Consider the following 10,438-nt stretch of genomic DNA (forward strand, 5'->3'; position numbering starts at 1 on the left):
GAGTCTTAAGTTTTAAGATTCATATTATCTTTTCATGTTTTTGGGTGCATATTAATTGTACAATGTGTATGGGGGTTCATTGTTATATTTCTGTACATTTACAGAATATACTTTGATCATATTCAGTCTCTTTCTTACTATTTTTTGTTGGCAGCACTGGGCTTTCAACTCAGGGCCTCACGCTTGCTAGGGAGTTGTTCTTATGGCTTGAGCCACTCAGCCAGCTCTTTTTTTTGTGATGGGTTTTTTCAAGATCGGGTATCCAACTGTTTGCCCAGGCTGCCTTTGAACTGCATTCCTCCTGATCTCTGCCTCCAAAGTAGCTATGATTGCAGGTGTGAGCCTCTGACGGTGGCCCTTTCTTGTAATAATTCAAATGGATTTCATCATGACTTTTCCATACCTGCCAACCATATACTTCCACCATCTTTACTTCTTGATGTCTTTCCCCTTCCTACTTCCTGCTGGTTCTCTCCCCCTCTTGTAGTCCTCCATTTAAACTTGTCTTTCTCTTTAGCTTTCCCTTCTGCATCTGAGAGAAAACAGGCAGTATTTGTCTTTGAGTATAGTTTGTTTCACTTAACATGATTACCTTTGGTTCCATCCACTTTCCTATAAATGACCTAATTTCGTTCTTTACCACTGAATTATATCCCATAGTGTGTGTGTATATAGATCTATCTTTCTATCTATCTATATATATATATATATATAAATATATATCACATTTTCTTTATCCATTCACCTGTTGATGGGTACCTGTAGGATTCCCAATTTTTTAAATGTTTGTAGAGGATGTGCCATGATTGACTTAATCAGTTTCCTAATGGACATTTAGATTGCTTTCAGATTTTTACTATTACAAACGATGCAAGAATGATGAGTAACATTTAATCCTAACTCAGGAGGCAGAGATCAGGAGGATCGCGATTTGAAGCAAGCCCAGGCAGATAGTTTGAGAGCCCCTATCTCAAAAAAACCCAACTCAAAAAAAAAGCTTGTGGAGTGGCTCAAGGTGTAGGCCCCGAGTTCAAGCCCCAGAACCGGGGTGGGGGGGGGCAGGAATCCGAATCCAGACAAACACCCTTCGAGGTAGGTTACACAGAAGTTAGGTGATTGTTGTTTTTGTATGTGCAAGAGTCCACGTACATCATCACTGTGGAGGCAAGGCCTCCCAAGGTATGTTCAATTCTAAGTCTGGTTTTCTTAATATTTTTCTTTTTTTTTTCCGGCAGTCCTGGGCTTTGCAACCAGGGCGTTGCCCTTGCTAGACTGCTGCCCTAACACTTGAGCCACACCTCTGACCCTTAAGTCTGGTTTTCCATGTACTTAAGTATGTTTACTTTGGGGGAGTGGACACTTAGGGGAAACTGTAGGCTGAATGGATCTGGAGTAGAAGTTTATTACTGCTAAGAGAAGCGTTTAGGTGGTGTGGTTCATGCCTGCAATCCCAGCTACTTCGGAGGCTCTCAATCAAAAACTGGGCGCGGTGCAGGAGGCAGTTGTGGTTCCAGCTATTCAGGAGCCACAAAGGTAGGAGGATTACACTCGGGAGGCTGGTCCGGAGCAAAACCATGACACCCTATCGGAAAATGACTCAACGAAAAAAGGCTGGGGGGGTGGTTCAAGTGGCACCCTTACCTGAGTTCAAGCCCCAGCACCACCAAACAAACAAAAAAACGTGTTTAGTCTTTATTTGTAAGCCAGACCCAGGCGAGTTTCTGAGCACTGGAATTCGGGGTGGCTACGGCAAAGTGCGGGTGGAGGAGCAGCACCCGGGTCCCTGCGCGGCCATGCGGTCCCGGACCAGGTCTGGTCCTCGGTCACGCGCACCTGTCTCGCAGGTGCCTGGAGACGGCGGCGGGCCCGCCCAGCCGCACAAGCGACGCTCATCTCGTCCTGCCCTGCTTGGGTCTCACGCCATCACCCGGCCGCTGCGGTCCCCGCGGCCTCCGGAGAAAGCGGAGGCGGACGACTTAATTCAGCCGCCCGGGGGCCCGAGTGGTGGCTGGGATAGCTGCGGCCCTTCCGGTCACGTGGCCCAAGAACGCGCGGCGCGCCACGCAGGGCTCTGCGCGCGGGGGGGCGGGGGGGCTCGCCGGGTGGGCGGGGCCTGGCGCGGGCCGCGGGAGCGCGAGCGGTGTCGGAGCCGCGGCGCGGACTCCCGGGTGCCCTGCAGGTGCTGGTGTGGCCGCACCGGCAGGCTGGTTCGCTTCCCTGACGCCGGGCTAGGGGCCTCGCCCGACGTGGAAAACGTAACCGTACATTTGTGAGGCCCTGGCTCTGTTCCTCCCGCCTGTGCTGTTTTTACCTATGGACGTGGACCCTGGGAAGCGCAGCGCACCGCAGGCCAGGTAGCATCCGGGCTCCGTCCTCGTCAGTCCGCTTTAGTTGATGGCGTGCCCCGGTGTCAGGTCCTCAGTAACGCCGACTCTCGAGGAGTTTGAGTAGAGGATACAGAGGAGCTTTAAATACTACCTTTGCCACTTACTCAACCCCAGTTACTCTGAAACAGCCATTGTTCACTGACGGGTTCCAGTTGTCTTGGCCAAGCTCAGTAGGAAGTGCGCGTGTTTGGCCAACCTGTTTGTTTGGGCAGGGTGGGCGGGCTGTGGTGCAGACGCCTGTAGCACACGTCTCCCGCGGGAACTTGGCGGGAAGTCTTTCGGGCCTCCCCATCACATCCCTGGGGGACGCCTGTGTGTGGGACTAGCAGGAGCTCGGTCCCGCACAGGCAGTCGGACCCGAGGGCAGGAAGGTAGGAAGGGCTATTTAAAAGGGCCCTACAGAGCGGGGCCGGCCTAGGGAGAGCGGAAATCACGTCAGGCCGGTGGGCGTCAGGAGGGCTCCCGGCTGGAGTGCGGGCCTGAGAGGAGAAGGCATTCCGGGACGGAGGATGGCATCCTCAGAGGCGCGGAGGGGACCCAGGGAGTCCTGACGGGTGGAACAAGACGTGAGATCTGGAGCCACGTAGAAAACAGGGTGGCATATACTTTAATTATATATGCCATGGAATTATTAGATGTGTGTTTGGAGATTAGTGACTTGGTGGCAGTGTGAAGGATCGTACTAGAACCGGTGAAGCTCCAGGGAGGAGGTCTTCAAAAGGGAGGAAGTCCCTGCCCCTTGGGTACCAGGTTCATGGTGTCGCAAAAAAACGAATTTTAAGAGTCCAAGAAAGTTTATTAATAAAGCAAAGCAAAGGAAAAATAGAAAGCAGTGCACAGCCCAGTCACGGGTGCGGGCACATCTGATGGCAGGTGCAATGGGTGTTTTAACATCTGGGGTGTTTATGGTGAAGTGGGTTGGGGGTTTGGTTCAAATTTGCCTTAGGATGAGTACACCCCTTTTTCTCAACACCTGTATTTAATCATTCCCGGGCCCCGAGATTTCAAGATTGGCCTGCTCATTAAATTTGGGTCACTATGATATAGATGTCAGAGCATTCTGTCAAACAAAGGATGGGTCCTGCCAGGTGTTCCCTTCTAGAGAGGTGTCCATCCTCCAGACAAATATTTTTCTTTGCAAACTCTTTTTTGTGCAAAGAGGACACATAACACCAAATGTTTTTTCTAGAGCCCACTAATTATTTGGGCAGGTGGGCAAAGTCAGAGAGAGAGAACTGCTCTTTTTGCCTTTTCCTAAATATTGAAGCTTCTTGAAGGAGTGTAAGGCTTAAAGCAAAGCAAATAGTGTTTGTGCTTTTAATAAAGCTATTCATAATACAGTTTTTATCTTTGTATTCCTAGTTGCTGTTTTCTTTGCCTCTTTTTCTCCGGTCTATCCTGCTTCAGGATGCCTTTGGGTAAATCAATTAAAGAACTACTGATTTAGACTGGGAGAAATAACAAGAAGTTCAACCAGGGCAGTGAAGTTAATGTGCACAAAATAGTAAGGTTTTTGGAAATATTTTTGGATCTAGAGGATTTGACAACTGAGTGCATGTGAGGACCAGAGAGAAAAAAACAATTGGAAAGTTGTGCACCTGAATGTCTTGTAGCATGGTTGGTGTACTGCAAAAATAGAGGAGTCAGGGTTGGGGAGCAGAGAGGATAATGGTTTTGTTTGAACAAGGTGTGTTTGCATCGCTGGCAGGATATTCAGAGTGTTAAGAGTTTCCACTGCCAAACATTCACAGAAGGGACAGGAAGAGGAAAAGGAGTCTGCGGGGCAGAGAGGAGGCAGTTAGGGACAAAGGAGGAGGATCTGATTTCTCCTGGTGTTGAGGAGCTGGTGTCCAGGGGCCTGGTGTGGGGAGTTAAAGGTGTCACAGCTTCTGCAGATGTGAAGGAAGCTGAGGAATGTGGCAGATCTCAGATTGAGTTCAAACCTCAGCACAGAGAGAGGGAGGGAGAGATTTAAAAGTTTAAAAGGCTAGATGGTGGTTCAAATGTTAGTCATCTGTCATTTTTCAAAGAGCCGTTTGCATGGAAAAGTAGGAAGACTACTGAAATCTATTCATTCTGTGTCCTTTCCCAGTGACCAGAGGACTTGGCAAGGAGCCAGGTATGTTTCTAGTGCTGGCTATACTTCACCCCCCTGAGTGATTTGGGGCAAGTCATGCACACCTGGATGGAATAGGAAACCACATCTCTAAGTAGAACCAAAAAGACCATTTTATTCCTAGCAAGACCTAACAGGTTAACACTAATTCCATGGAGTACACTTTGAAAAATGCTTATACAGAAACAAGTTTAGAGCTCTAAAGAACCAAAAGCTTGTATTTAATCCCTCATTTGATAAGTAAACAATGCTTGTAGTGAGAGGGGACTCACTATGTTTCCCAGGTTGGTCTTGAACGTGGGCTTAAGTGATCCTTCTGCCCGCATGTGCCCCAGTGAGCATCTACAGTAGTTATACTCAAGCTCATTTTAGAGATAAAACAGGCCCTGAGATGTAACTCAGTGACTTGTCCAGAGTCAAAGAGTGACAAATGATGAGCGAGATTTGAACCCAGACCTCTTGAGGCGCTGCCTTCTCTGTTCCACATCTTCCTGCTTCCCTAGTCATCAACATTGAAAGGGGCTGGAGGCTCCTGCCTCACAAGTTTGAAGCCTTGAGTTCAACCCCCAGTACCGTCAAAACAGAGAAAAAGAGAGGGGGTGGGGCAGGGGAGGGAGAGAAAGAGAGAGATGTGTTTAAAAGTAAGGCTGGAGGTGTGGCTCAAGTGGTAGAGGGCTTGCCTAGCAAGTGTGAGGCCTTGAGTTCAAACCCTACTACCAGTACCACTAAACAAAAGAAAACACTGAACATATTAAATGCACTAGGTTAGGAATTCTAAATATTTTCATTTTCTCAGAAATAATGTGTCCCAAAGTGAATTTTGTAATACTGCACAGCTAACAGCCCTCAAAGTTACATTTTTAAAAACACTAGTGGGGTGAGGATGTAGGTCAATGATAGAGTGCTTGTCTACCATGTGCAAGGCCTTAGGTTCCAGCACTAAAAAAAACACAAAGGCAGTAGAGCACTAAAGTATGGGAAAACTCATTATATTCTGTTCTGAACAGCAGGAAGGCAGACCATGACACCTGAATTTATGTAGTAAATTCAGCATATGAATATGTAGCATTAAAAAATATTCTTAAGCCAGGCATGGTAGTGTGTACCTGTAATCCCAGAACTCTGAAGGCTAAAGTAGATCAAAAGTTTGAGGCCAGCCTAAACTATGTAACAAGACCCTGTCTCAAAAAGAAAAAAAAATCTTAGCCAACCATGATTGCTTACACTTCCTGTTACAGTTGTTCCCCCTGGTGTTGTGTTGGCCAATTCTATCTTCTTTGCTGCTGCTCTCCTAATCCTGACCACAGCACTTCATAAAAGGAATCTGCTGCGTGGGAGTAAGATGTTGCCTCTGAAAAGATTGTTCTTTGGTTCAAAAAATAATTCCCTATCTGCCTTTCTGCCTTGACAAGATAAAATAGATCTACTTTCTTGTTGTTTTTTGAGATAGGGTCTTGGTGTGTAGCCCAGGCTGGTCTCAAACTCATGATTTTCCTGCCTCAGCCTCCTGAGTATTTTTTGTTGTTTTATTTATTTATTAATTGCAGTACTGGAGCTTGAACTCAGGGCCTACACCTTGAGCCACTCCACCAGCCTTTTGTGATGGGTATTTTCGAGATAGGGTCTCTCAAACTATTTGCCTGGGCTGGCTTTGAATCTCAATCCTCCTAATCTCTGCCTCCTACATAGCTAGGGTTACAGGCGTGAGCTACCAGCACTGTAATCCTGATCTAATTTTTAAGGAACTAACCATGTAAAAGAACCAAAATGAGCTGGGTACCAGTGGCTCATAGCTATAATCTTAGCTACCTGGGAGGCTGGGATCAGGAGGATCACAGTTCAAGGCCAGTCTGGCAAATAGTTCTCAACACCCCATCTCCAAAATAACCAGAGCAAAATGGACTGGAGGCGTGGTTCAAGTGATAGAGTGCCTGCTTTGTGAGTGTGAAGCCCTGAGTTCAAACCCTAGGAATGAATCCAGTAGGCTGTATTGAATGTTGCTCTAATTAGCTATTTAGATTTTTATTTTTCGTTCTATTTCATGTCATAAATAATAGAAATTTGGAATATTCTGTAATCGCATTGAAGTTCTCCAGATGATATAAAATTATGGCCATGAATGTTAGTTTGGATACCAGAGTCTAGACTCAAAACTCTGTCTCCACCTCTTGTTAGCTGTGTTGCTCAAACTCTGTGCTTCAGTTAATTGTCTATACCTAAAAAATAATCCTTTGTCTTGAATAGTGTTTGTGAAAAACAACCTAAGTAAAACACTTAGTATCTAACACAGAAAAAAAACAAACAATAGGGGCTGGCTATTTACAACAGGGGCTGGGCATGGTGGTGCACACTTATAATCTAGCACTCAGGAGGGTGCTGAGCTCAACTTCAGCCTGGGCAATGTAGCGTTCCGATTTAATCAGTTTCTTTTCTAGGACAGCACAACTAATTGACATATATTTTTCTTGTCACTTAGTTCAGTTGTATTTATTGTTTTTAAAATCTTTTAAGATATTATTCGCTAGGCACAGTGGCTCACACCTGTAGTCCTAGTTACTCAGGAGGCAGACATCAGGAAGACTGGTTCGAGCCAGCCTAGGCAAATAGTTCATGAGACCTGATCTCGAAAAAACCTATCACAAAAAAGGTCTGATGGAATGGCTCAAGGTGCAGGCCCTGAGTTCAATCCCCAGTACTGCAAAAAGAGAAAAAAAAAGAAAAGATGTTATTTAGGGCCAGGGGCTCACAACTGTCATCTCAGCTTCTCGGGAGGCATAGGTAGGTAGATCACTAGCTGAGGGCAGTTCTAGCAAAACACAAAATCCTATCTGAAAAAACAGATAAAAAGGGACTGGGGGTGTGGCTTCAGTAGTGCAGAGACTGCCTCAAAGGTGCAAGGCTCTGAGTTCAAACCCAGTACCACCAAAAAAATATTATTTAGGTATAATTTACATATAATAAAATGTATCCATTGTGGGTATGTGGCTCACTGAATTTTGACAAACTGCCACTCTGGTCAAGATATAGGACTGTCCCATCACCCCCCAAAATTTCCCTCATGTTTTTGAGGCCAAGCCTGTCACTTTAGGCAACCATTGATCTGTTAACTGTTATTATGCATTTGTTTTATCAGTGTGCTTCTTGGTTAGCATAAAGTCTGAAATTCATCGGTGTTTTGTATATCAGATGCAATAAATGCATTATTACTTGTTGCTGAGTATTTTCGCTTGTATGGACGTACCACAATTACAGGTTGTTTGCAGTTTTTGACTATTTGAGTAATGCATGAACATTCACAAACACTTCTTTCTGTGGACATATGATTCCCTTTGTCGGGTAAATACTGAAGAACGCGGTTGCTGGGGCACATGTGTATGTGTGACTCTGTCACCCTCTTTTCCACAGTGGGTATGGTTTCATCCTCCCACCGACAGTGTCTGAGAGTTTGTGTTACTCTACACCCTCAGCTGCACCTGGAATGTCAAGGGGTTTAAATTTACAACTGCCCGATGTTGAGTGTCTCTTTCCATCCATGCGCCTTCTTTTATGACTTACCTGTTCAAATCTTTTAAGGGCCCATGTTTCCAGCATTGAAAATCTGTAGTGCTTTGGCTCTAGGAGCAGAAACCTTTCACATGTACACTATGAGATACATGTGAGGGTTTTGTTTGTTTTTTGGTTTTTGGCAGTGCTGGGATTTTGAACATAGGGCCTTGAACTTGCTAGGCACGTGCTCTACCTGTAAGCCATGCCCCCAGTGCTTTTGCTTTAGTTATTTTTCAGATGGGGTCTCACTTTTGTCCATGGGCCTTGGACCACAATCCTCCTACCTAAGCCTCTCAGGTAGCTGGGATTACAGGTGTGAACCATAGCATCCGGCTCTACATGTGGTTTTGATAGTGGAAGAATAAGATAGAGATCTCAGCAAAAAATGCAAGACTGGCCACTTTCTTTAAAAGTCCTGGAAAACTACTAAAACGGCAGGGTATTTAGAGAGCAATGTTAGATATGTTTATTTCCGCTCCCATCTCTACCAAATTTATTTCTTCTCTCTCTCCTTTCTGTGCCTCCCTCCCTCCTTACTGACTTGAAGCTCAACTCAGTTTTTTTTAACATCCTTGAGGAAAGGATGAAATATTTCTAAACAGCCGCACAAGCCCTATTTTGAAATGCCTGGTGGTGTAAGTGTGTCTTTGCTGCACTCCATGCTATCCAGCTGCCCCACTGTCACCAGGTAGGTGACTGTAGTGTCTGACAGACAGGTCAAGGGCTCAGTGGTGTTGATTTCTTCTGGAAAGGGTAGTCAGTGGTAGTCCTGCAGTGCCCACCTGCTGAGGTGACTTCTGTTTTCCTGTCCTAAGGCAAGTACTTGTAGCTTGTTCTTTCCTTCCTTCTTTTACTCATGTATTAAACACTTTACAGAGCGAGTTTTATTTTATTTTTTGGTTTTTTGAGATGGTCTCACCATGTAGCCCAGGCTGGTCTGGAACTCACCATTCTCCCGAGTGCCGGCGAGCCTGCAATTCTAGATGGTCTGCCAAGAAAGGCCCCTCTGAGATGGTGACACTGAAGTAAAGACCCAAAGAGAGTAAGGGAGCAGCTGTGCAAATGTCTAGGGGAGGAGCAGTGAGACAGAGCAGCACAAGGCTCTGAGTGCAGATGGCCTGGCCCTTCCACGAGCAGTGGGGAGGTCAGGGGCCCGCCTAGGCTAGCAATGAGGAGAAAGGGAGCATGATGGCCTTTGGCTGAGAAAAGACTTTGGCTTTTACTCTGATTAGGTGCAAAATACTGGAATTTTTGAACACTGGCATGACATGATTCTAGAAAGGAAAGACAGTAGGGCAGCTGGATAGCCTGGAGTGCAGTATAGTAAGGGGACAGAACACCTTCACTCCCACCTATTCACTGTCCCAAATTAGAAACCTCTGCTAATTGTGTCTGTACCAAAACAGACAATGAGCCAAGTGGGGTGAAAGCAGAGACCCAAAGCTCCTGAGAAGGGACCAGGGCGGGGTGGGACACTTCGTCTAAGCTGGATAGTCAAGTCAGGTCATTGGACATTTTTTTTTTTTTTGGTGGTGCTGGGGTTTAAACTCTACCTCACACTTGCTAGGCAGGTGCTCTACCAATGAGCCAAGCCCCTGGCAGATAGGTCACTGGAAGCCTCATTTTTCTGGCTTTCCTGAATCACATGGTGCTTTGGGCTTGCACAGACAGGACCATTTTGCAGGAGCTTATGCATTGTAAGAGCGAAGGCTGATGTGCTCTGCTCTCAGCAGTAGGGTGCTGAGTTTACACCAGTGCCTCTGCTGCTTCCCTGAAGGTCACTGCACGCTTGGACTTCTAGGTGGATTGTGAGGGCGATTTGTTTTTTTTTTTTTTTCATTTTTCTTTTATTATTCATATGTGCATACAAGGCTTGGTTCATTTCTCCCCCGTGTGAGGGCAGTTTGTGTGTTAGCCAATTACTGGGCTATTCATGCCTCCATGGTATAGAAAGATCCATTTTCCCTTGGAAAACCCGACTTTGTTATACTGACAGTTGTTTTTCTGTAATAAAAGAAAAAGTTAAAATGAATACAGTGTTAAAGGTTTCAATTGGCTTTGGTGGTTCTAGACTCTGGCAGCAGTCTAGACCAAAAAATGGTTTAGAATGCTGTGCAGCAGCAAATATGCAGGTTCTGGATAGCCAGAAAAAACCGGAAGGGACATACAGAAAGCAGAACTGAGGTATAGAAATAGCTGTAGTGGTTGAAGCTTGGTGTTTTGAAAAGTTGGCTTCCTGTATTTGACTGAAGCTCAGCTGCTATGATTGGCTGAGACTCAGCCACCTGTTACAAGGATAGGTTGTTGTGTGTTTACACATCAAGTTAGGTTGCAGTTCACTAAGTACAGAGAAACCTTTAGGCCAAACATAATTTAATGGTTTTTGTTT

At 45.8% G+C, this 10,438-nt stretch overlaps 1 protein-coding gene across 1 annotated transcript in view; it reads right to left on the reverse strand.

The window, feature by feature from the left end:
- Window positions 1–4,598: 4,598 nt before the first annotated feature.
- Cdk7 (cyclin dependent kinase 7) overlaps window positions 4,599–10,438 on the reverse strand; it is a 66,916-nt gene continuing 61,076 nt past the window's right edge. Inside the window, exon 12 of the mRNA XM_074077353.1 lies at window positions 4,599–10,053. Within this exon, the coding sequence (XP_073933454.1) occupies window positions 10,034–10,053 (20 nt within the window). The 3' untranslated portion in view covers window positions 4,599–10,033. The remainder of the gene's footprint in view (window positions 10,054–10,438) is intronic.

Source organism: Castor canadensis, chromosome 6 (genome assembly GCF_047511655.1).
Source record: "Castor canadensis chromosome 6, mCasCan1.hap1v2, whole genome shotgun sequence".
Lineage (NCBI taxonomy): Eukaryota > Metazoa > Chordata > Mammalia > Rodentia > Castoridae > Castor > Castor canadensis.